At 41.7% G+C, this 27,875-nt stretch overlaps 1 protein-coding gene across 13 annotated transcripts in view; it reads left to right on the top strand.

The window, feature by feature from the left end:
- The window catches only part of mbl (splicing regulator muscleblind), a 343,781-nt gene that overhangs the window by 266,227 nt on the left and 49,679 nt on the right, over positions 1 to 27,875 (top strand). For 6 of the 13 annotated variants that reach the window (XM_028307014.1, XM_028307010.1, XM_028307009.1 and 3 more), the window contains exons 1-2: positions 4,700 to 4,931; positions 12,731 to 13,414. In XM_028307014.1, coding sequence (XP_028162815.1) covers positions 13,226 to 13,414 — 189 coding nt within the window. In that variant the 5' untranslated portion in view covers positions 4,700 to 4,931; positions 12,731 to 13,225. Of the gene's footprint in view, positions 1 to 4,698; positions 4,932 to 12,730; positions 13,415 to 27,875 lie in introns of those variants that run through there. The other 7 variants (XM_028307005.1, XM_028307001.1, XM_028307000.1 and 4 more) reach the window with 2 other exon arrangements.

Genomic DNA, 27,875 nt, shown 5'->3' with positions numbered 1-27,875 from the left:
AGCGTTGCGCTTCAAGGAAGCTAACCAGTTTCTAAATTCTTCGTATATTTAATTTAGCTTAATTGGTGTGTAGATACGCGACGGCAAGCAGTCGACCGAGAATCTGAGCCTCTTTGTTGGCGAAATCGCGTTTGGAACGGTACCCTCGCGAATCACATCGAACGCATTCTCCTTTGTTATCAAAACTTACGTGGCCATTACTTGGGTAGGAAGCTCGACTTTTTTGTTCTTCGAATATTATCCCAAGGTGAAGTTAATCGAAAGCAAGGAATTTAGTTTTGGGACGATCACCATTGTGACTTAGGTGGCACGGAAGGTAACTTTGAACAAATGGCACCGTTTTCAGGTGAGCGTGTAGAGTTGAATGGAAATTTGGAAAACATTATATAAGTTCTTATAAATGACAGTATTGCGATATAAACAAACGGTGATACATGGGTATAAAGAAATATGAATCAGCATTGATGATTTTCCTCATCAAAATCGAATCATAGAGGTACATCAAGGATATAATCATCGATGATGTCAGTTAGCCTTTGTGATTTTGATTAATAACGTCTTCGCGAATAGAAAGGACACTGGCGTTTGTGGGTGCTCTAACTGTTATGATTTGAATGGTACAGGAAGCAGAGCGCGTGCGCGATAAACTGATGTGGAGATGAGCCGCGTGGGCGCACCCCCGCCGGCTCATTTGTTCGACAATTGGCTACTCAACCGTATGACTCCGACGATACTTGCACAACCGAGACCCGCTCATGCGTACCACAATCTAAACTAAATTAAATAGGTCAAATGTATAACCAATTTAGGGAACGGTTCCGCATGCTCTCGGGATAAGGTCAGAGCGCCGGGGTTATTTATTGGAACTGTCTCACTAAAACATGCTGGCAATAAACATTGTTCACGGATTGTTCTCCGGTATCCGGACAAGGAGAGAGGTGAGGTGTACGGTTACATGTGCGGCGATTGGTAACAGTGTTCTTGGTATGTGTTTCAGCCGCGAACGGAGCAATTCTGCACGTGTGTGGGTATTGCGTTCGGCGTGGGACGGGGCAGTGCATTTTTTGCGGGCGTGAGATGAACGGCAGGTTGTTGACCCCCAACGCTTGTCTCGGCACCGAATTTCGCCAACGGAGCGCATCTTCCATCCAGTTTTTTATATCGAGGTGCATTTTGATCGGATGGAGTACAGTCGCCGTCACAAGTCTTACATGTATCGCCGCCGCGATCTCGGAAACGTCTAACGCCTTCATGTTGTGACACTTCTAACACATTATGTTCATTAGCTTTACATTAAAGTTAAGCTTGACCGATGCGGTGACCTACTCGCGTAACTTTGATCGATATGGTTAAAACGGCTGTGCTGGTGTGCCATTTTAGGGCAAAAGAGAAAGGGAAATTTCTTTTTTTTTAATATTTGAATGTATTTCGGCAAGCATTGTCTGTAGCAACAGCTAGTTGCGTGTGCCTCGCGCTGCACGCATTGTGAGCAGGCGGGGGCCGGCACGAACAAACAGCTGTCCGTCGGTATCATTGGCTGTAGCTAGTTAGACGCTGAAAAAATCGTTCAAAAACAATTAATTAGAACCGTTCCGTGCTCATTCCACGTCTTTCATTCGGGAAGAATGTGTGCTTTATGAATTTATGAAGCGCAATAATCTCGTCGGCTGGCATTGTGTGGCTAAGCGAAGCCCGTCACAGACCAAGATAATGTGTAATATAAATTCAGAACGGTGCTTTCGTTCAAACGCAATATAGGCTAGGCGAGCAGCGGTAAAGTTATTACTAACAGCTAATTACTCATTAGAATTTATGCCCATATCAACAAGCTCTTTGCTAATCTCGTTACATGGGCAATTAAGAGTTAAGAGTTTAATAGATAAAACTAAACGACATTTAAATATGCTTGAAGATCTGCGTATTGTCTCGTCACGTCTCGTCTCGCTTATCATCAAGTAGACTTTTATTTAAACGCTCAGCAGGCAGACTTCGCTATTGATGCGAGCAAATTCAGAAAAACCATTATAAAACTAGTTTGAATAATACGTTTAAGTACGATCTATCAATCTCGGCAAAGTCTTTAATAGACTTTTGAGCTGAAGGTAACAATAAGTTGGCCTTGTGCCGGCCATTGACACTGTTACAACAAATGATTTGCAGGTCTGCATTATTAAGATGATAGGTGGCCATAAAAACGGCTAGGTATTTTAGTGAAACGTGTATAAGAAGCGTATAAACGAGCTTTTAGCGTCACGGTTGATGGCGCGGCGGCTGCAAAAAGCCGCGCACGCGCTTCGTGACCGCGCGAGCGCCGCTGCATGCCCGCTGCATGCAGCAAGGCAGCATGGCAGCATGAACTGCTCTTATCCAAAAAAGTAAAAACGATTCGACTTTGCCTCGTTAAAATATCTATAACACTAGCTTTTGCCCGCGGCTTCACCCGCGTGAAATTTAGTTTGTCACAGATCGTCATAAAATATAGCCTATAATAATATGTTACTCTGGGTTATAAACAATAATACTGTAAAGTTTCATCAAAATCCGTTCAGTAGTTTTTGCGTGAAAGAGTAACAAAATGTTCACATCCACACAACCATACAAACTTTCGCATTTATAATATGTATTAGTAAGATTCACCTGTAACGCCCCTGGGTCTGCGGGTGTCTATGGGCGACGGTAATCAAAGAAAGAAAGAAACATTTATTGCACTTGCACACACTACAATCACTTACCATCAGGTTTATCCGTCTGCTCGTTTGCCTCCTGTCCTGTCACACAAAAAAAAAGATTCAAGTCCCAAAGAATGGTGCATAAATCATACTTCTCGTCACACAGCACTAACCACTTCTCTCATTAGAAGGAAGTAGCTAAATCAATATTTGTTTTTCCAGTTCGTTAACTCCCGTTTCTAACTACTTCTGTGCTCTTTAGTTTTAATTAATTTATTATTATATTCAATTCAGAATCGGAAACATGCTGCCCTCCTTTCGAATCCATGGCTTTTTCAGAACTGGTTTAGTTAAGACTTTAGACGCAAAAAACTACTTTTCTCGTCAATAACACGTTTTCTTCAATATTGCAAATGAGGAAAGAAATAGTTTTCTTAGTAACCCAATCCCATGCAATCCTTAAATTAGTCCATCAAAAAAATCTTAGTGACGTCGTTTATGGACCTCTACATCTACTTTAAAACAGCTCTTGACTTTCATTTGCGTCTCTACCTATTATGGATTCTGATCCATCATTTTAAACTTAGAGATAGAGACGCTATGCATTCATTCCTAATGCTTTCTTCAAAATTATTTAATACATAGTCGAGTAGCCTACTAGTATGAAAAAAAAAAATTACACGCTAGTTGGAGGCCACTAACAACGTCAAGTGCTTGTTTCTTTTTCGTTAACAACCTACTTTGCTGATCCATTATTTCAAAACCGGTCTAAAACAATAGTAATAAAAATGAATTATTAACCTTGCGTGCTAATTTAACTCCTACTTAAAATTCTCTAAGCTGTTTCTAGCTTACTTAATTCAGGCCGATGAATGTCAATGAAAGCTTTGTCATCTGCAGTGCGTTGCATAATAAAAACTTGTGTGCGAACTTTGGTTTGGTATAAATAAGAGTGCCCATTCGGTCATCGGTTCTGGTCGGATACCGGTTTGAGAGGCGAGTTACAGTAGAATCTGTACCTCTGTAGAGTGCATATTGCAGAGTGGCCGCGTGTCCTCGGCGGGTCACGCGCCGCATTTAGGGTTGCCAGGCGTCCGGCTTTAGCCGGACATGTTAGGCTTTTTAGGGACTTGTCCGGCCAAATATTGCCTTGTCCGGCCTGTCCGGCTTTTGTTAGGCTTTTTATTTGGTTGCCGCGCCAGGCAAAAGTCGAGCCACAGAATCATATGAAGCCCACGCATCAGGATGTTGGTTAGCAACCGATGATGATAGTACTCACTCATGAGCTGACACTAATTGCGGCTTTTGTGATTTTGGACCTGGCAACCCTAGCCGCATTCAAACTCGTTTCGCGGCGCACTTTCGCCGCTCGAGCGCTCTTCGGCTGCGCCCGCGCCGCTGTTGCCTGCTCGCTTGCACCCCACCCTCCCCTCGCTCTCTTCGCTCCCCCGCCCTGCCGATCGACCGAACCGCTCCGCAACAGGGGTTATTAAACCGGCTCTTGCAAATTTCGTAACAACTAGATATAAAAATTACAGTATCATTGTTTATTACACATACTTACGCTTGTACCAGTCTAAAATTATAACATTTTATTGCCTATTACGTATTTTACTCCGCAACAACTTAGCAATTTTCTTCCTCTATTCTCTCTACCTTATTCGTATTGCACGTAACATACGACCAGACTAAACCAGTTTATTTACAAAGTCCGCTGCGTCTACGCGCTACAGATTCCTAGATGATGTCATCTAAAAACGGAAAAATTACATTCCCAATGAAAAAACAAAAGCCTCACGTCTTTGCTCAAGAAGTGGAAATAATCGGTGCAACACATTGACCGGCTAAAACTCGACACAATCGACGGGGCGGGCGGAAGTGTGGCAGTGGCGAAAAGCTCGCAACTGCATGAGGAGAAAGGAAGCGGCGCGCCGCGCGGTGTGATAAGGCGGCCGGCTGGCGTCAGACGCGGGGCGCGGGCGCGGGGCGGCGCGGGGCGCGGGGTGCGCGCGCAGCCAGCCCCCGCGCCGCGCCACTCGCCTCCCGTCAGTCGCCCGCCGACTCCGCTTGAGCTTGTGTGACTCGCGCCGCTCCGTGCACCGCACACTCGTGCCCCGATCACGACGCGTGCCGCCCCGCTGTGGCCGCGAACGCGACCTCTACGCTACCGGCGAAACGTTTCTCCTAACTTACGTGCAACTTGCTATGTTATAACTTTCGGACTGTTACAACCCCTTACCCGGCTTGTTTACCCCTCATCATGTAAGTGTTACAATTCTATTTAGCGACTTGTCGAATTCGGAACTCGCGTCGAAGTGTTCGTGAAAGTTTGTGAATTAAAAAAAGAGAACTGGTGCATTTTAGCGTGTCACGTATTTAGTTTAGTGGTCGTTGTTTGTGGAAGGAGTTATATCGCCGACGATTTCCGAAATTCGACGGTAAAAGTTTCGACGATAGGGGCGAGTGGTTTGTTTTAACTGGTGCCGGGCCCCTCGCAGGCCCAGGTGCCGCAGTGTCCGTAGGCCCCAGCCATGCCATCTGCTACTCCGACAGTGATAAGCACACGGGCGATACGAGCTTTCATCGATATTGCCTATAATGTAAAAGTTGCTGCTAAGTAGAACTCTTCCCTAATCCCCTGGCGAAACTTTCCTTCCTCATTACTCAACTCTGTCTTATATTGCGTTCGTAGTTTGTTGTCTCAGCAATATTTCCGACTCATCTAAGAGTTGATTTTACTAGAGCTCTGTAGCAGAATATAAAAATTTGAGTTTGTCTTCCCAACATTTTCATTTTGTGTCGCCAGTGTCTTTCTTGCTGTTTTTAGGCTAATTACTTAACTAGTCTTACTTACTTCGTTTTCTTGTCTCAAATTGTAGCTTCAGCTGAGTTTTTGTCAGTAGAAAGTTCTAATTTCTTACAGATTTGGGCTAGCGCCTTTAACAAAATTCGCTTAATCCTTCTTCTGCTTACAACTTAATGATAAACTTTTAAAACATTACGGTCGACTTAAAAACTGTTAAAACTACAGTCAGTTCCCCTTGTAAGTACCTACTGTAAAATAGTCTATAATATTAAATTAACTTCTACGTAAATCACACGATTCACCACGAAGTTGGTAAAAACTTGCATTGGCTAGATAAAAACTATCTGAATGTTTTTAACACTTAATTACCACGTGCGGCTCACAATCGCAAAAATTGTGCAAGTTTATCAAATTGTTATTCACTCGGTAAACTTGCGAGTGATGTCATCATCATTACAAGTGATGATGATGGAGTCTGGTCTGCGTAATTACTAATGCTCTATGGCCGTGATACATTAAGTCAAATTAACGTCCTGCTAAAATAAATCCAGATTTTGTCCGTCGCATTATTAACTTTCAAATATTCAGTCTGTAAATCTGTCCACCAAATGTTTTGACGTTGTAGAAGTCTGAAATCGCGTGTTATTTTTAAAACATGTTTTAACTCTAGTCAAGGGACTAAGGTCGACAATGCTGGCACAAAAATGCTGGGCTCAAAATGTCTGCAAGGGTGGCAGCTGGCTCACTACCTGCTCCGACCTAACAATACGGCTATTGACAATAGGAAATACGCTTCATGTTATTATTATTACAAGATTTTTGCCGTACGACCAAACCTAATTTCGGCTTGTAATGTTTTTGACTTAAACTTGTTCAAAGTTTTAACTGTATTGTCAACTTTACTAAGAAATAATGTAAAGTTTAACAGTCATACTTTTTTTTCGGTAGATTGCATCCGCTCAATTTATAAACTTTGTAAACTCGCTTGAAATTGTTAAATTAATTATAGGTAGTAGGTAGGTACGGTGCCGGCAATACTTGCATACCGATTTAATATAATTGCTAACTGTACTTAATATTAAATTATAAATATCAAGTTTCTTGCAATATTTTAAGTGTTAGTAGACTTGATAAACATAAAAATGACCAGTTTTGCACTGTCTAAAATATACTTGTACCTACAAACAAGTAATAGGTAGGTACCTGTTAATTTATGTTCTTCAGAAAAACGACACTAATTATTCTGTCGAACATTTAATTTTGTCGCTAACGTAAAATTTTACATAAAAGCCTATTCATTATTAATGCAAATAGAAAATATGTAGGTATTAACTTGTGGTGATCCATACACACACATTGTTTTAAACTTTCATGGTTATTCCGTGGCCGTGATCATGGCGCTTGCAACAGTGCCGAAATATCGGAAATTCGAAATTAAGATGTAGTAGCAATCCCGTCAATAATTATTATTCCATGCACATTACTTTATTTATATTTCATGTAATACTGTCGCATGTCGTCACACATGTTTTTCTTGCAAAATCGCACCTATTTTTACTGTAGATAGAGCTACAGTGTTTATCTTTATATGCCGTCATCTGTACAAGCAGAAGAGGTAAATTTAATTTAAACTGTGTGGATACACGGAAACGGACCTAATGTTAATTTTCCTCATTTGAATTAGCTGGATGCTTCACAATTAGTACCTACATAGTTCAAAAGTCATCTAAAATACAAGTTTATGAAGTTTATAGAAAAAGCTCTTGCCCGTGGCTTCACCCGCGTGAAATTTCGTTTGTCACAGATCGTCATAAATTATAGCCTCTTTAAATGTTATTCTGGGTTATAAACAATAATACTGTAAAGTTTCATCAAAATCCGTTCAGCAGTTCTTGCGTGAAAGAGTGACAAACATCTAGACATCCTAACTTTCGCATATATTAGTAGGAAGATGTTCCTAATTAATATTGAAAAACATTATATTCAAGAAATAGTCGTAGAACAGATTAAATAGGGATCCGTTTATAAAGTATAAAACCAAAAATAATAGTTAAGACTGAAGCAAAATAGTTTCTTTAAATAAATTATAATTAACGATTAGCAGATAGAACAGAATACATTGCTTGAAGTTAGTGGCTGATTCATTAAAAATACGAGTAGGTTAGTCGTTTATAGAGAACTTTACGAATTATTAAAATGTTGATGAATGTAGGAGTAGGCAAGACTTCATTTTCGTAAAAACGTTTACGTGAAATGCACTGAAATCGTAAAAATTTTCGTGCTATTATCAAAATTATCTTATCAGTGAATGAAAATTAAATGGATGAGACGCAGCTATCAAGTCGCTTTCAGATTATGGCACCAAATTAATCATTGATAAGCCTTGGCGTCTACAAATATTCCATGTAGGTACCTACGAGTACATTTTATATTTGGGGCCTTTAAAAACATTTCAGGCAAAAAAGGCAAGAAGATAAAAGCCCAAAATGCCATAAACGGCATGGAATAAGAAGCAAAATCGTCCATATTTCCGTCTGTTCCGCAAAGTTAGCACAATGCGGTTTATAATGTCAACATTTCTGTGCCTCCGGCGGCGCCATATTCAGTATTGTATTTTTGTACGTTTTGTCGATGCGATCAGTTTAATGTCGGGGCTCCCTGCCATGTTCGATAAGGCGTGCACATTAACGAGCGCTGCAGCGATAGCGGCGGAATCGTGTAATTTGCGCCTCGTAAATTTAAGCCGTCGCAAATTTTTCGCCTCTCCTGCTAATTACCAGTCCACAGCGTCCCCTGAGACTGCTAAATGCGCCTCGCGCATGTCCCGAATGCAAGAGTGCCACGACTTGGCCCGCCACATACACAGAACAATGGCCTTTGTTTTGGGCATGGCGCTGACCTACACGCAATGTCATCGCGTTAACTTTTTTATTTTAATGGTATCGACCATGGTCATTGTTTTGTAGTAACTTTATTAACTACGAGACGCATTGTTTTATTTCATAACACTAGCCCTTTGTTTCGTCTCATTTACAGACTCAGTTTTTTTGCCGCTAAATCAATTTCGACACATCGAAAATATTTCTATTAAAGGAAAATATTCTAATAGGTATGTAAATAATATTATGGAGTACCTTCCTAGAATGTTTGAATATCATTTTCCCTAAGGCCAGTGAGTCAAGTATCGCCCCGTGACCAACCAATGTAGAGGCGCGCGTAGAATAACAAACGGTGACATCACTTCGCGTCTGCTAACTCCGCATGCGAAATGAAACGCATAAATGTTCAATTTTCAGCCATCACCCAAGATTTATGACTGACGATGCGCCGCCGGTAGCTATCTAAAATGTGTCCCTGAACGCAAACAAATTACAAACATGACTCAGATCGATAGATATTCGCCGCTTGATTTACCGTCTCTGGATGTTTTAGGGTATTAGAATCATAACATTTATGACTGCAGCACTTTGATACTTTTAAAACGAAATAAACTTGGGGAATTCGCTGGAAATCAAACCAGTCTTCGTCTAATAGAGCCAGCATTTTGCTACAGTTTGAACGTGACCAGTTTTTTGTATTCGATTGGTTTTGCTCGAATCGACACGTACCTATCAGTGACAGGGTATTGTATTGCGTTGATTGACTGCACTGGATCACTTTAGAGTTTCAATGAAGCGTGGCGAAGGTGAACGTGGTGGTAGTTCTGCGTCGTGGCTGGCTGCAGCGGAGCGCGACCCAAGGTCTTCCTGGCTCGCGTCTACTCGCTTTCCATCTGCCTCCATTGTGCGGTGACCTTGCCGCTCCAGCACTTTTTATCATCGCCCACCTCGCCGCTCTGTTTTATTACCGCAATCTCCGGCAGCGATAAGCCTGGTCAGCACTGATAACGAAAGAGGACAAGCTCGACCGCCGCTCATTTTAGCGTCAACTGAACGCTATTTATCACTGTAATTTGTTAGACTACACGCCAACTTGTTAGCTGAAGTACTACTGTTTATTTGAATCCCCAAATTAATTGCTGTGTTACCGAAACAAAGGCTTGTTGAGGTGAGAATTATTGAGTGTTCCAATTTTGAATGTCGATTGTTGCTCAATTCGGCTAAAGCAAATGTCGAATTATGAAGTGACAGGCAAATGATCGGTGAATGCAACTCGAGGTGCTACACCGCCTCCTTTCCAAGTAACAGATGCATGACCTTACCCCGATTTCAGTCTCAGTAAATTCTATCGGATATTGCAAATAAGCCTTCAACTACAATTAACCTTTCAGTTTACACCATTTTAAATGTAACTTATTAATGGCAATGCCAGATTTTGTATGGAAAGTGGCGTCTTTTTTTTTTCGCGCGGCCATCGACCAAACTTTATTTTTTAATTACAAAATAGTGTTATAAACCAAACTTACTATGGCATGTATACCTCTAAACTCAGTCTGAACTGAGTTACGAGCATTAGAAGTTTGATGATTTTCATACTAGATTTGCTTTTTGTGCGCAAGTTTTGTAAGAAATTGCAACAAAATATTGCGCTATTTTTTTATTGCGCTGATTCTGCTCGATACTGGAGCCTTTAATGGATGGTGTTGTTTGTTTACACATACAATGTCACTATTTTGTTGCAATTTCTTACAAAACTTTGCGCGCAAAAAGCAAATCTAGTATGAAAATCATCAAACTTCTAATGCTCGTAACTCAGTTCAGACTGAGTTTAGAGGTATACATGTCATAGTAAGTTTGGTTTATTACACTATTTTGTAATCAAAAAACAAAGTTTGGTCGATGGCCGCGCGAAAAAAAAAGACGCCAATTTCCGGCATTGTCTTTTGAACGGTTAGCGCAAAGTAATTTCCACTTGAAAGGTTACAATCGTATGAAATGTTAAGTGTCTATAATATAAAAATCAGAAGTTATTTATGTTCTAATGGTAGCCTTTAAAGTTCAAATGTAGTTATGTAATTCGAATCATAAGTGCGGTTGAGTGAAATTATTAAGTTACGTGATTAACAGCTCTACAATTGTACAATTCTATCATATAAATTATATCATAGGTAAGCTCATCGCATTCTGATTGTCTTGATAGCTTAGAGGTAAAAGCGCCCTCCTCACCGGTGGGAGACCCAGGTTCGAGTCCCGGTCAAGACCGTGGATGCTGACGGGCCTACCTACAGATCATGCATTTATAAACAATTTATCCACAATAATTAATGGTGCTGTTTTCCTACTTTTAATGCACTCAGCCGCCCTTCCCAGGGGTATCAGTCGAATTGACATGATAAATTTTTCGATGGTAACTCGATCGAATCGGCGATCTCACAAAGGCCCGCGCTCAACTGTTTTTCTGTCCCCCTCCTCCCCACTTTCACCCCCGACCGCTCTCACGAGATTCTTATTTAGATTCGCTTCCGTCTGATTGCTCTTGGTAATCTTTTCACTTGGTTATTGAATGTCTTGCCCGTGCGTGTCGAGCTCTGAAGGAACCGAGTTGTCGAAGCTCCCATGAAAGGAATAACTCCTTTTGAACCAACCATTCTCGATTTCTCGTATAATGCTCCAAATAAAACGATGTCCATTTGTTTTGTGCCAGCTCACTGATCATTTTTCTGTCTGTCTATAACCTTTTTTATTGCGATGGTTTCTGATTGAAATGACTTTCAATCTATTTAAGTGCATAATAGTATTGTTTACGGTCAAGCTTGTTAGACTGATCAAGTTAAATAATACATTAAAGAGTTCAGTAGTTTCCAATGTCACTTAAAATGTTATTGATTCTTGTTTAACTCTCCTTTTATATCAATATGTAGAGCTTACAGAAACTAACCAAAACTTCCTTCATTGCATTCTGCGATGCTATTAACTTTGAAAGTTTGCTTGCAACAATAATGTAATGTCAGTCTCCAAAATAATCTGGTAACACTTACCTAATTTCAAACAAGTAGCAACAGTCTATCTTTGAGGTCGTCTTAAACAAAAACAAAAATGCTCTTCAATCTTATCACGTATTTTTAAACGGTTGCTACTGCTCCAAATCACAATTAGTCCAATTTCACGGCAGGTGCCGACAGCCGCTGTAATCTGTTCTTGCTGTATCATTGATTACATAAATGTCATCTCCCGCAGACTGTTGTAAAAAAATTGGAACGAAAACTAGTCGTTGTTTTCCACTCGTAGCAATGACGTCTGAAACCGAGGGGCACTCCGCCGGCCGCGATAAAAACACCGTTGCATCCACGTCGAAAATAAAATTTAAAGATTTATGCACGATGGTGAGCGCGACGTTGCGTTGCCGCACACCGGGCTATTTTCAACCGAGTTATGCTTTAAATAGCGCATTACGATAGGATTTGGTTTCACGAGTTTTTCCCTGTTGGCCCCAGACTGCCACGTTTGAACCGGCCCACACAAAGAATTCTTCCGCAAGATGAACTCAACACTTATTGGGTGAAGTGGATCACGTTTGATACCGTTTCTCGATTATTTGTTTTCAAAGCCAGGCTTGTTAGGGGTGTTATTGTTGTTGTTGTGTTATGATTTATCGTTTGCTATAAATATAACATCTTTCCATCGGTTATTGGATTTATTACTTCAAAGTATTTTGTCTTCGTCTGTTTCGGGTGTAGACCGACTCTGTTATGGTTAGGTAGGGTAATTGCGCTGGTTTTCCGTCCAGCTCCTGTTTTNTACGTGGCTGGTTGATATGAATATTTCACGTAATAATTATACGCGAGATACGTCAAGTGTCATACGTGCTTAAGATAAACACCAGCATTAGTTTACTTAACAATTAGTATACCCGTGCTGGCGACTAAAAAATAACAATACAAATTATCTTTGCATTCTCTGGTTGTCGTTAAGTGATGCATGCCACGTCAAACAAAGGCTTTACCTTAGATTGTGGAATCATACAGTCAAGTTCATTCTTTTCACATCAACCAAAATATGTATACAGTTAATTTGTATTTCTAGTTAACTAAGATAACAGGGCAGCAGGTTCGAGGCGAGGATCTCCATAAAAGGTATCTGAACTGCCAGCATCTGATTTGAAAGAGATAACCGCTAATTTTCTTGCGCACCCTATCATAGTTTACGCTACATTCTCGCTGGCAAATAACAAACGGGAGCGAAACTGAACCTAATGCCTTCAATCTGCTGCCTCTTGCGGGCCGCGAGCCGCCGCGCGCTTGCTAACCCGGTAGCCGCTTAAGCTTGGCTCCGGGGTGACCGCCCGGAGAGTAACCAGTGTGTTTTGTTGTTCGCAGAGTTGAGCCCCGCACCGCACCGGCTTGCTCGCTGACCGCCGAGCCGCTAATCTCGCTTTTTCCGCGACCCACCGTCGCCGCCCAGACCCGCACCGACCGCCGCCATGCTCGCGCACCAAGCACCGCTCGCCCTCTACTAAACTCAACCGTCTACATCGACAAGAACGCGTGTGATAATAATAATTTAATACTTGCCTAAATAAGCTTGCAACGTCGGTGTCTTTAATTCTAACTTAATTGTAAGCTAAAATTAATCATATTGTAAGAAATCGTCGTATCGCGCGAAAAGGAGCGGTGCCGCGTTTACTTGCGCGTGTGTAGTAGTGTGTGGTAGTGAAGGGTGCGCGTACGCTGCCAGTGGCCGCAGCATCACGTGACCTGCCTGTGAGGAGTGCATGCCCAGAGCGCGCGGGCGCTCGCCCCACGCGGCCTATGCGCCGCACTCGCTCTGCGTAACTGCGCGCGAACCTACCCCCCTCGACTACAGTGCCAACGATGGCCACAATGGTGAACATGAATAGCCTACTGAACGGCAAGGACTCTCGCTGGCTGCAGCTCGAAGTGTGCCGCGAATTCCAACGGAATAAGTGCTCGCGACCAGACACCGAATGCAAGTTCGCTCATCCCCCGGCCAACGTCGAGGTGCAAAATGGAAGAGTCACCGCCTGCTACGACAGCATCAAGGTGAGTTTCTTACTTTTATTTCATTTCTTTTCAGACACTAGGTTATTTCAATCTTACTTGCGTGAAAGAAATCAACAGCAAGCACTTGAATCTATTTGAAAAAGTACTTATTCTGTTACAATTTTCCGGGTGAACAAGAAACAACCCCTCGAGGCGACATTTCGCCGCCGCCATTCCGCTCGCCGACCTCAATCCCAAGGCTAGCTTGGAATTGGTGACGTCACCCAAACCGCCGTCTACTATGTATGGGAGTTGGCTGGCGTCGTGCTAACATAATGAGCAGGACGATGACTCGCAGCTTCGACTTGTTGTTGTACTTCTGTTCTCATTTTTGTTGATAGAGTATCCAGTTCTGAGTCTGACATAAATAAGCTTTCCGGAGCTCGTAATTTATTCCAAAGTATTGGCCATCAGCCTATTTCTTTCACATTATCTTAAATTATACATTCTTGTTTCCGTTATAGCATCTGTTTCCAAATAAATTTAATTTCCGTCGTCGGTTATACTATTTAGGTATTTTCTTATGCAGGCAGTACATAACATTTGAACAGTTGTGATCGCAAACAGGCAAAAATCCAAGTCAAATATGATGGTCAGTGTACACAAGCGCATAATTTGTATAGGTGCTGTTTGTTAGCAGTGAAGCAAAATAATGTGATAACATGAAGTCGTTTCGGACGAACGGGGAACATACGATACGATTAAAATTAAAACTGGTATTTTGACCGCGCACTCCGTGCCCAACGACTTATCACGATCCGCGTCGATTGGTTCGCAAACCAACCATATCAACCGAACAACATCCATAACAAAAAACACACTAATTAGGTACATCCCATGTTAATCCAACCAAACTGTAAAACTCAACCACTTCACATAATTCCTTCTAAGAATTACAGAATATGACAAATCGTTCCCTAAACAAAGAAATTGAGATAAATAAAAGGCACTTTCTCATTCCTTAATATTTCCCTCAGTATTTTCCTTTGATGCTCGGCTGAATAACGCGATCAAGAGATAAAACGCACTGAGATCGGGCCCGTGCCCGTTCGCTCGGCAAAGATTTCCACGCGGCCCTCTCCCACCGCTATTGAATACATCGCCAGTGGCTCTAACGTTACCTCTGCCGCTGTCGACGGCGACTCCGTTTCTCTGCTGTGGGCGGCGGATGACACATGCCCGTCCCGATGACTGTCGAAACTAGTATCGCATATATTTTTAACAACTCCCACGGACCGCCGGCCATAAGTCACTACTATTGCTGTTTTTCTTTTCATATCGCGATTGGCAACATTCCACGCCTTCACCGTGTACGCCGATCAAAATACTTGTCATAGACGCTCGCAAGCTCGTAACGTAGAGGTCATAGATAGGCGGGAGTCTTCCACGATAATCGGGGGACGTGTGCGAGAATCGATGTGGTAATTCGCTAAGCGAAGCGTCGTGTAGTCGGAGACGCTAAACAATGGGCGGGCGTACATTGTGCGGGCTTTGTGCATCGTGGTATCGCTCCATCGCACTGGCACATTCCGTATAATGCCGTACACGCGTCCGACATGCCACGCCAATGAAAGCTTATCTCATGCTACCAGTTTTCCTCTTTAAAACCCTATTCTAAAGGAAACTTTGTAGCAGAACACCCAAACAAAAAAAACCTAAACGTATTAAACAGTATAAAGTAAGAATAGAATGCACTCGAGTCCCGCTACACAGTTTACATAGACGCGCTCTAAAGTCGTCTGCCTGCCACTAAAGCTTGCCAATAGGACCGCACACAAACGGGCGGCTCGAGAAAACTTTAAATAATCCCCCAGAGAATGTGCGATAGTGCAGCGCGTCTCCGCAGCATTAATCCGCACGATAAAAAGCATCTGAGCGGCGGACGCTGCTTATACTGTTGACCGTCGATGGAGCGTCCAGATATTTAACGGAGAGGACGAAAAAGTAAACAAGGACTTTGTGGAGACGAGCCGTCTCTTTGAGGCAGCGGCCCATCGTCCACCTAATCGTGTAAAGCGAAAACTCCGGTCTTTCATTTTTGAAACTCGTATCGTTATTTACTGTAGCCTTGAACAAATTGTTGTTTCGGGTGATTGTTTTATTGCGAACATAGGTCGTTTTCTTTGTTATGCATTCTCTAAATTACGCTTAGTAATTGAAACTATAAGAAATTATAAAGTTCCTGAACCTCGTCATATTAAATTCTTTAAATGATTGTGTAGAATTCATAGAAAACTCGTGATGTTTATTGATAGACAAAATATTTCAGCAATAATAATCAGCATACTTATCCGAATTAATTATGATTAAGTTGATTATTTTAATCCGTCTCGGTAATCACGTCCCTCGATTTTCCCAAAATTGTCTTTTCTACTGAAATTCAATTATTAAAATTTTAGTCACTTTAAAATTTTAATAAACAAGGAATTAATAATTTTCATTAGAAATTGCTGTATTGTTTTAATTTGAAGTGCATTTCAGTGAATCACGCAAAAAATGCGTCAAGGTTTCCCAAATGTCATAGACACAAAGAATGCCATTCCATAAATATCATTTCCGTGTCTTCTATTATTTGAAGGTTACATTGGTAGTGCACATAGCGAAAGTCTAGCAATCTGGCAACTAGACGATACGCAAACACGAAAATCCCGTTAATCGCGGCGTTCTCGCATGGCGAATGTTCGCAACTCACGCGAAACTTGTCACGGGCGTAATCGAGGTCTGATCAAACAACCCGCGACTCGCCTGTGCCACCCGCATCGCCGGCTCCCTTCGTCGCGAACGTCTCCCATGATTAAGCCTTCAATTACGCGATATGACGAGGGGGTCATATTTGATTAGGCTACGTGTTGTGTTGATTAAACCGAGCTTATTGCCTTATTCACTTACCTCACCCACACGCGCGATGTTCGCCAATCAACGAAGCAACGCAAAACCGGATTTCGCCGTATCTCTCTGTCGCCTCTGGCCTATCAACTGACATTAAAATGACCGTGAATCATTGACCGCACATGCCTAAAACCTAAGTTGCACACGCCATCTCAAGTCGGCGCGAGTAGGCGTGAACCGCTCATTCCCAATTCTAGGCTGTCTAAGAGGTAAAGTGACCATTTTATTGAAAACAGTAGGTGGGACAACTGCATCAATTTGCACAATGAACTGCGGTGATTATGTCATGCATTTGACACGGTCTCGGCTAAACTTGTTGTGAAATCAACCGGGTGACGTCAGCCAGACAACCATTTTATTTAGTTATTTTCGGTTTATCGCGGCTTCGTTGCTTTGGCTAACTGGTCGTGAGAACTGCGATAAAAACGATACAATTGGAATAAAAAACGTAATTAATGTGTACCATGTTTCTAGGGGCAGACCGTATTTGAAACTTTATTAATTAATTTCTTAAGAATTGACGATATCTTATCTTACTATACATATTTCATTTAAAACATAGTCTGTTATCATTTTTACATGTACGAGTTATTTCAAATAGTAACAATGGACTGAATCCAATTTATTCAGTGTGTTCATTTTATACTGCTCCGTCCATCTCCGTCATGTTTCTGTTGAAGTTGCTTAAATTTAATTTGGTTCCGAATTTGAATTTATTTCAGTCCATTGACGTCCACGGCTGAACCTTTGTCCGCTTCCACTCTCGCCAATACGGCCGAATTTGCGAATGAGGATTGACGTTTGATATTTTCGACGTCCTTATTGCCATGTGAATAAAGTCAACACGCCCGTCAAACGTCGCTTTCGAATTTCGATCGGCTTCAAGCGTAGGAGTGTCAGTTCGCCTGACCTATTCTAAACTGTAACTATCAAATAATAACATCAATATTGGAATGACTCACAACCTACCATGCGATGTGATGTGGCCTTTATTAACGGCAATATTTCCAAAAGCCTCCCGACTACCGAGATACTGTTGTTTCGAAATTTCGGATCGAAAGCTCTACCATCTAAAATAAACATTTGGTAGAGCGCCGCCACTTTCAGGAAAATTTTGACAGGTACGAGCCACTGTGACACGCTCGAACTTTGTACTTAGGTTTTAAACCAATAGGCTTGCAGGCAGACTGCAAATAACAATTTAACGATGACTTAAAATTCCAAAAGGTACTTCCACAAATTCACTTCAGCCGAAACATGGTTCTTTATGCTACAAGTTATTTAAATATTATGCAGAAATCTATATTAAGCTCTGGAGTTTATGCTAATCTGCTATGGATCATAATTCCAAGCTGTTAACGACCTAATATTATACTACTGGTTTTCCTTATTCTAATTGCATTTTCAATACTAATTTGCACATCATCTCTTGTAATCGTGCATAAATAAAGAACGACGTCATGATGTCGTACCTACTTTCCTATTTTTATCTAAACAAAATATACGTGTTTAGCCGGCGTGAAAGATTTCGAATGCTTGGCGTTATAAATAAATTTAGCGTCGTCCAACCCAAAACAAACGATACCCATTTTATCGCGTCGAGTCAAGTAATAAAAATAAATCCAATTAAACCAAAACAATGAGCGCCCCAAACAATGCAAAGCTGCATTCGAATTTCCAAAAATTTAAGTTTATCCAGTTTAGGCTTTATGCAAGCACTTGAAGTGAAAGTGTGCCGTGGGTCGGTTCAGTCTGTGAGCGTGGCCCGTGGGCAGTGCAGTGATAGATGCGCTGTCTGCCAGCGCCGGGCAACAAATAGAAGTAGGGAACCGCAGCTTCAACCCGTCCACCCACTCATTCACTTTCATCGTATCGCAAACTTTACTACCGTCTCGCTCAAAACACCAACATCGGGGACTTTATTAGAGCGCAGATGACACGATCCGATAACAACTTTAATCCCAGCGTAGAAGGATTTTGTAATCTACGCTTAGTCCAAAGTTCAGTCAAGAAATACAAATAAGACGTTACGTAACGAACACAATCCAAAATTAGCCACCAAAGTGGCACGCCGCCATCCCTGCTTCTTGGAAAGTATAAATTGCTTTCCAGCAATTCCCTTCTCTTTGGATATTGCTAAAGTTCTCTGTTTTATTTTCTATAAATATTTTGAAAAAAAAAGCACAATTCTTTTTCTGTCGTAGAGCCGGTGCAGAGAGAAAGAAAGAAAGAAAATTAATTTGCTTTTATTCGTTCTAAAAATGAAAACAAAAATCCTTTGACAAACTCCGATCGGCCGAACTCGGTCGGTCCGCTCGCAAATGAGCAAAACTACCTCCGGCAAAGGCTATCGCTTTATTCCCCCTTGAAGGGTTTTCAAAACCCGTCCACCAAGTGTTCGGCTGCGGAACGTTGAAAACGATTAAATGCCACCATCTCGTGCTTTGTTAGTTACTTTGCAAAGCGAGTCAAGCTCGCCTATTGGTCAACTTCTCTCAAAATCCATTGAAAATATTATTACTTTACCCCTTGTATCTTAACCTGTGAATGCTCGTACCTATCTGAATCAGCTTTCAAATATACAAAGCCGGATCCGTTATTGTAGGTAGTTCGTCTATGAGCAATCACTCAAGTATAGTTAGTTACTAGTTATGTAGACGCAGTCGAAACAGCGAGCGAACTACATTCGAATGGCAAGGCACCGTTATATGACTTAATACCTACGCACGCTATCGGCTCAACCGGTCGGTTTCAGAATTGGCACCTTAACACGTTTGTACCTACTAACTATGGAACTATTAGAGATAGCAACGTAAACAAGAAACAAAAACCCAACTGCTTAAAAATGAACTAAAATGATAAAAACAAGACAACTTAGTATTCACAAATACAGTCGGAGGCATCAATGACTAATTCTTTTGTTGATGATACGTAATTGATGCCCGCTAAAATCGGTCAAGCCGTTTAGGCCGTGCCAAAGAAATAAATACATACATACACTCGAAAAACATAACCCTCCTTCTGGCGAAGTCGGGTAATAATGGGAGAAATGTTTACAAGTAAATGCAAAAAAGACATCCAATTAATTTATTTATTCTTATAGGAAAAGTCACTTCAATTTTCTCTTTTTATGATAATGTACCTATACTGACAAAAGTTTGGTGCTAATTAACTCCACTTCTGGTTACTTGTTCTCAAACACAATTAAAATAACGTGTGTGTTAAACCGGTAAAATTAACTTGACGAGTATTAAACGTAATACCAGTTCTATGTACAAGATTTCACCAATAAACAAAGTCCAATTATTATTGGCAATAGTAAAAATATTTCAGCTATCAATTTTTTCAGTGTAATCACTAATTAAACTCAATCTTATTGAGTAGAACGAGTGTTTACTCCGGTTTAATTTCGTGCAAAATCCAATACACATACGATGAATTCGAAACCGGACGAGTGTTTTGCCAGCAAGCGTTCATTAACTTTGAGCTAGAGAAGTACAGTGATTTGTAGAAGTCGTTTAATTCGATTCTTAGATACAACTTTGTGCGAAAATCTTGTTCGAATACCAAAGTTTACTGGAAAAATCACGTTTAAATGCTGCAGAATACGACAACTAAAATCCACAAAATTATAGTTTGGGTTTACTCAGTTACGGTTTTCCACAATTCGTTCCATAACCAAATCCGAATCTGTTCGTTCCAAAATTCTGGCGAGTCAGTACGTCACTACCTCGCGTGCTATCGTTTGCATTAGTTTTAAAAATCACTTAATCTGACCCAGATTGAACGCCAGCCTGCCTCAAGTAATTGCTGCATAAATTGTCGTTCTCCGCATTAATTGTGCCAGCTATTTGGTTTCGTTCGACATTTTTGATAGTCATTGTTATTTTACTCCTACACCAGTCAAGTTGTTTGTTGACGGAAGAATTTTTAACGCTGAATTTAAAAATTCTACATCTTTCCTTCTAATGAATATGAATGTAACTGGATCAATGATGAATTGCTACTTATGGAGTACTAAATTACGCGACTCTTATCATGCAGAAATATTTTTTACGCAATTCTCACATTTCTTCTAAATCTACTCCTCGCGGTCCCTTTTAATAAGATTCACAACCCCACGTCCAAATTCTTTACGCAGTTATAAATAACAGAATTTAATAAGATGTCCAACTTTCACATCGCATGATAAGTGAGGTGTCACGTTCCGTTCGCTCTCGGATTTCGCCATTCGCTGTTCAAATTGCACTCCCGAGTGGCGTTCATGGGCACACCCTGCACTAACAGATAATTTGACAGCTATTACATACTACGAAAACAACTTGAGGTAATCAACTACTAATTACTACAACTCTTTCGACACGAACACCCAACTCTTTCGAAAAGTATGCTGTCCCAGTTACGCGTCAAACGCAGCTGAATTCCAGAGGAAGAAAATGCTTTCGGTGTGTTCTCTGAAATCGTGCTTTCTAAAAACGTCAGTCTCTAAATTTAATCTTCCCACCGAGCGGAGAGCGCGGATGAAAAATACTGTCGTGGCATGTCCATTAGGCAAAGTATATTTTTAGATAGTGCTCTCAACTTCATAAAGTTTCATTCCAATTCTAGACTGCTTTCCGTCTTACAGCCGCAGCCGGCTAAATAGTAATCAAGATTTCATTAATTGAATTTCAACTCGTTACATTTGCTGCGGTCACCTTGGTGGTTCTGTATAATTTTAACATGTCGTGGCCTGGGGAGGAATGGAAATCGGATGTCTATTTCTACTATAGCATTTCTAGAGTCGTCAATAAAAAATACCACGAATCGTTCGCGAATGAGGAGGGGCGGCGTGCGGCGCATTCCTACATGCCGCGCATTTCCATCCGATATTGCGCCGCCATTATGCCCTGCTCCTCGTTCCCCCCCTCTTTAGGCCCCAACCCGCCGCCCTTTAATTAAACGGTGAGGCCCGAGAGACACGTCTCCACCGGCAACGTGGAAAATCACGTAAATAGCTCCAAAGTTTCTCCGCGTGCTTTGGTCCACTCCATTGATAAGAAACTTACCCGCCTTTCGCGTTTGAAATTTTTATTTCTTGCGAACTAAGTCCGCTCCTGCCCTGTACCGAATCATTACCGATCAGCAACTTTGCCGATGGCGCCGAACGTTTGCAACAGTTGCCATGGCAATGGCTAGATGAAACAATGCGTGTAATTCGACGACGTTAACCTCCTTTCTCGACACATCCGCATATAATAAAATAAAGACGACTCCAGTGGGGCTCGTAATGGCGCTGCCGAGGCCCCGGCGCTGGGTATCGGCGTAATGAGCGGACTTATCTGCGCTCATTTGCATGCGGAGTGTATCGGCCTCGACCTTGGCACCTTGCATCATGCCTCACGCGCCGAATTCGACGCCGAAGTGCGTCACGTTCACGTCACTTCGCCAAACAATACCGTGATAGCGAAAGTACAGCCCTGTGAACGGACAAAATGGTTGATTAGAAAACTTGTGTAAATATTTTCTTTTTACGAAAATAAATCTGGCTTAACCACGACCTATTCTATGACGTACATAATAAACGCTTAAGTAAACGGAAGACGTGAAAAAATAGATGGGTAAACAAACGTCGACCTGAATAACGACGCATATGAAGAGCCACTCTCCGCCACGCCGACTTTTACTCAGATCTTATCGGCAAACGCCCGTTACACTCTGGGAGCTGATCGTTATCCGCACTTAGGTCGCCGCTCTGCCGTCTCGCTGAATAACTCAGATCGACAGGCAATCGCTTTCGCAAAAGTGCATTTTCAGCCAGCGGCGATGCCCGGGCCCGACGTGCCACGCTTTAGCCCCGCCGACGCTTTACATGACAATTGCGATGTCCCTGGGGCGGGAGACGCGACTCAGCTGCGCCACTGCCATAGCTATCTCACAGTTATCTCGAACAGCCTTAGCGATATTGAACAGATATAATTACATACGTACACGTATTCATTTTTATTATTGTTGGTTTTGGTAGTTGGTTAAGTGAAAGTTTAAATCTTACCAGACGTGTAAGTGAAAGGTTGACCGCTTAAGCAGATGGAAATAATAATGTAACGAAATTCTTATGAAGTAAAATTCAGCGGAAAATGCGCTACGGCAGTAGCGGTCAATAACTGGGAAAAGTCGGAGCTTTGAATGTTCTTTCTCGACTCAGTTTGCATAATTGAATACGTTCACTAGTCGCGTCACGCGCGCCTCCTCCCGACTTAGCATCCTTAATTGGCCTACGTATTATTTGCCAATTAAAGTGAATTCTCATCGCGGACGTGACACGAAACCTGTACGATCCCGCGCAGGGAGCTTCTCTCCCCAGACACATAAATCATTTTAACAAACAAATCCATCTCATATTTGGAATTGAGTAGTTTGTCACTTGGGTTATAATGACATTATCGCAGTAATCTGCGGCATTATAACAATACTTGCTTTACCAATTAATTAACGTTTACAAGTCAAACCAATTTATTGCCTTATAGATATTAAAATTACAACAGCTGTCCATTACGCTGACATCCGCGATTTCACTTATTACTTTGCGTGGCATATTTTCGCTCTCACGTGCTAATAAATGATCCATTATGTTAAAATTCCTAGAAGATAACAAAAGCGTGTGAATTATTTTAGCACGTTCAGGTAAACTACATTTAATAGGGGTATCGATTTTCAGTGACGTATTTAAGAGAATCAAATTGTCGTTAGTGAGCATCTCGCGTGCACGTTTTCGCGATATTTTTACCTTAGGAGCGTTAAAGCGTCGTTGGGATTCAAGGCCATTCGTGCCTTGCAGGAATCGAGTTCCTGATCCGTCCGGGAATGCCTCTCGCTCGCTCCCGGCTGGCCGCCAGGAATGCGTGCAAAATAAACAAGCGGGACCGGTTTTTGTTGCGCTCTGCCCGCGTCGCGGCTCGAAGGCGAACGCAGCCTTTTCACCTCTCGCGCTCCACTTGTCCACATAGACGTGCAGATTTTACGCACAAAACTTACTTTTATTACGGCCATTATACGTTCAAACAATGAGAAAGGAACACAATTGTATCCGTATAATAGGACGCGTCATATTAATCTTTATTGTACTCCGACCATCAGCAACCATCTATAGTAGAGTTGTATCACTTGTATCCACTGAACAACCTGTGGCTTGGAATTATGTCGCTTTAGCCTTGTTTTTGCACGGATCCGGGTCTCGCTTTCAAACTTTATCGAGAATCATATTTTCAACGAGCTTGTTACTTACCCGGAATTGTAAGAAAAACTGGTCGCAACTCGCAAACATTCAAGTATGCATAATGCGTACACTTCGAATGAGTTTGCTCGTGCCGATATCCTTAAATCTGAGGGTCGTGGGTTCGTGACCTTTTCAGACTAAGCCGTGGGATGTAGACTACAATGTAGAGTCTTAAGTGGATGCCTAATTTCTTGATTTTCAGTCTGATATGTAACTTCATGATTAATGCTGACTTACATTTTGTGTAACTACATCATCTGTGAATTATGGTTTATATCTATCCTTTAAACTAAGCTTTCAAACAAATCTATCTACGTTAGGTAGAAATGACATTAAATTCCACAATAGAAATTGTAAATCAGTAGTTGCAAGACATTATCAAAGAGTATACTCGTAATATAGTCTCTATGAACGTCGCTTTAAAAATTCATTTGTCCTTTGAACAGTGTACAGTGAGTGGCTTTATGATTGCCTCCGCGACGATCGCGATTCCCACCTAAGCCGCTTACCGGCTCAAATACCCAGTTGCACGCCGTTCATTATACGCCGACATCGTAAAAAACACAATTTAGATATTAAACAGCAAATATCAAGCGCAATAATTAAGGTAACATTATTTTTGGTCTCATTAGAGCTAGCGTAAAATACACGTAATTAGTTTATTGGTATGTCACAATAAATATCTCAATTAGCGTGAAATCCAAATAAAAAGGTGAGAAATGTTCGATATTGGTTGATGATTTAGTTGTTATTTCTTTTATTTTTCTTCAATTCAAACAACCTATAATCTAAAAATATTTCGAAATTAATCTAACGTAAAATAAGCGTGTCCATCGCTGTATTTAATTAACAAATGAACGATAACAACTCGTATCGCTATGAGTATTTGCTAACGCCAGTTCCGAGTAGTAATCCGAATCTAAAGCTCTTTGCTCTCTACATATTAATTGCTTCATTGGCGCCGCGGCGCCGTGTTAGTCTGCTACCCTACGCATCCATGTTTTGGACAAATATGCAAATGTTAGCTTTGAATGGTGAAAATATCTTTTATACGTTAGGAATTTTAAAGTCCTGCTGCGAGATTTCATTAAAAAATACAGTCAAAAATTTGCAGTAAGATTAAAAAGAATTCAACTCTCTTTTTCCTGTTACGACGCCTATTGTATGTTTTGGCTCATATTTACTCATTCATTTCAGCCGTGAAAATTCAAAACAAACAATTTCTTGGTAATTTGAGTAACAAGCTTAAGCGCTTACCTCGTTTCGATGGATCCAGTTTAATGACCCTGAGACCGAAGCCGCAATCTCGATATTAAAATCTGGACCCCGATTCGCGTGCTTTTGATCATTTGTCTTTTACGGCTCTTTCGGAAGAACATAAATTGAATCCAGAGTTGGATTCTTTTTCGTTCCCGTAGGCCTATCAGTTTGGTTTATTTTAATTAAAGTTAAACAAATAAACGTTAAATCTTACAGATTAGTTTTCGGTTAAGAGAACTTTAGTAATAGATAATAGTTACTCTAGTTTCCTAGCAAATATCCGTTGTAAAATCCAAATTTTCTCATTAAAATGGTCTGTCCCGTTTGAATCAACCTATCCAAGCAGAAAATAGGGTCAAATCACTTACGACGCCGTGTAATGATGATGTAATTAATGAGTAACCGGCAAACAGTCATTTAGGGCCCGTGTGCCCGGTTTTTATAGTGGCACAAAGCGAGTGCGCGAGTACAACTGTAGAGGTAGTTTTTGTCGGCAGGTTCGTTAGGCGAGGTGGCGCCGCTACAGTACATGCTTGGCTCGAGAGCGCTCCTCCAACTCTTTAACTGCCTACATGGAGGACACTCCACGATGCACTCTCCTATTATAAACTGCGCTTTTAATGGTTCGCGTCGATTTTAATTACTTGCGCCGTTTCGGTAGCTCGCGTCTGCTATTTGCGAACTTTGCTGTTTGACTTGCCGGCTGCTCAGATGCAATGCCGATCGGGAAATCCCTTCAACTTTAACCCTTCAGTGTACTCGACTATCGTTAGGGGATGCTTTATGGATTGTTTTGTTTGTGTTTTGTGTTTACGATTTCGTATTGTGAACTGTATAGGTCTAGATTCGTTAATGAACATGGAATGTTTCCTATTTAATTGCAAATTCATTTATTTGAATAATACCAATAAATATATTTATTTGAATAATAGCAATAGTGAATACAGTAACTGTAATAAACATTTGATTCGATCTAGAGCTCTACTAGCGATTGATTTCGGTAAAGAACATTATCTCCTTCACCTTAAATAATTCAATGCGACATAATGAGACACTCGGAAGCTCGGCGGACGAGGGCCCTCAGGTCGAGAGGGCAGTATCTAGATGCGATCCCTAACGAAGACGTTCAAAGGCTTCTGCCGCTTTAACCGATGCCATCAACACTCGGATTTACATGCCCCGCTTGCTGCATTGTAACGTGTGAGTAACGTACGCGTTTGCTCATTCCGGCGTGCCACGTCGCACTAAACTCAAATTCGAGCGATAATCCCGTTAGTTCGCAATAGACTGACCGGTCCGAACGCAACGGCAACAAAATCTATTAAGTTCGCCAGCTCGCTCCATCATGGCCAGCGATAATGCAGGCATTGTAGCGTTTACCACGGCGCGACTAAACGCTCGTGTGTGCTCCACGACCGCGGATTACCACACGCACAATATCCACCAAATTGGATAATACACTTAAAATACAATCGCGCTATGAACGCGCCGTAATCTAGTGACGCGGCTGCCGATGAGCATATTAATTTGTCGCGGGAATAGGATTAGCGGGCGGCGGGGAGCGCGCCGTGATGCGATCACCAGCTTACAGCCCTGATACAAAGTACCCTACCAAAGTACAAAGAACTTTTTAAATTGTCACCTATTGTATTCATATCAAACAGCCTAGTTGCCCGTTAGCACTTTCTCCAAGTCTGTGAGATCGTAGCAACAGACATTAATTAACACCTCTCCGCAAAAAACGTCAGCGGAACACGTGCCAACCATGTGAAGACGCGATCGCTTCTTTGAGACTTCACGACATTTTATGCTGTGTAGATATTCTATCTATAAATTATGTTTAATATCCGATCCTACATAGTGCGTGCTTCATTTTGATCATGTGACGCGATAATCTCCATCTGTGGACGTAATTCCGAGTAATACTGTAACAAATGGGAATGAATGAGTAGGATCGAGTATTATCTGCCAATTTGCTGTCGGCGGACATGATCTGATCGTCGGGGCCGTAGTTGCGTTGGTAGGTATATATTCGCGGTTTTTGCGAGCCGCACGAATCTGAGCGGGAAGCCCGAGCGGCAATATTTCTTACTTTGACAGCGGGATCGCGCGGGACCCTGCGCCTGCCGCCGGCTTCGTCTTGCAACTTTCGAGGCGTCGCATAAGTGTTTCGTTTTACGAAAAGTTTTAAACTGTACGCTTTAGGTTCTTTATTGTCTTCGCGGGGCTCGTCTGTCTGCGTGAAATTCAAACATCTTCTTTTCTCAACAAATCGTCGTGTGTAAACTTTATCGCTTTGAAGTTCCTATGCTACTGCCATCTCGAGCACGTTAGGGATTTACGAATCATCTAGCTCTATGTAACGAGCGAGCATATGCTCTTAACATCCTAGCAACAAGAGACGACCGTTACGTGCGTTCGTGTGTGCTCTGGCCGCATACTGGTTTTTCAGAAAGCTCCGCCCTTAACCCTCTAGTCGCTCCTCCCTCCGTTTCTTTCACTGTTCTACTTGTTGAACAGACACGTGAGTGCTAAAGAATTTGAGACGCGCTGATTCGCCGCTCATTCAAAATACGCTACACAATACTCTCAAAGAATTCTAAATCGTCATCATATAAATCTTGGACCTTATTCAACAAAAGGGAGAAACCATGCAAAAGGAACAGGCTTTTTTTTATTAAGTGGCCAACTTGGAAAATGTCGTAGGAAAGTCAACAGAGCTCACAGCGGTCGGACTGTACCCTAACCCGTGTCAGCTTAAATCGAAATTTAGCCGTGGGCCGCGACGGATAGCGCCAGTTAACTTATAACTCACTTTTGATGTATCGTTGTTTTTGTAAAGTTGGATGCCTTGTAAACATCGCAGCAGAAAAGTTTTGGGTCGGCCGTCCGCCGTTTCAGATTATTTCGGCACGATTAAAAGAACCTTCTTTTTGAAGGTGTCTAACTCTTTCGATTCGGCTCTGACGGCAGACTAAATAATAAGTGTTAAATACTGGCGATCCCCTTGTTGCCAATCGCATTTAAAACGAGTTTAGATGACATGGCCAACTGGCT

This window comes from Ostrinia furnacalis, unplaced genomic scaffold (genome assembly GCF_004193835.3).
Source record: "Ostrinia furnacalis isolate ACB-3 unplaced genomic scaffold, ASM419383v2 OfSCF2054, whole genome shotgun sequence".
Lineage (NCBI taxonomy): Eukaryota > Metazoa > Arthropoda > Insecta > Lepidoptera > Crambidae > Ostrinia > Ostrinia furnacalis.
Note: the sequence above shows the minus strand (reverse complement) of the source record. Positions and strands in the feature narration are given on the sequence as shown.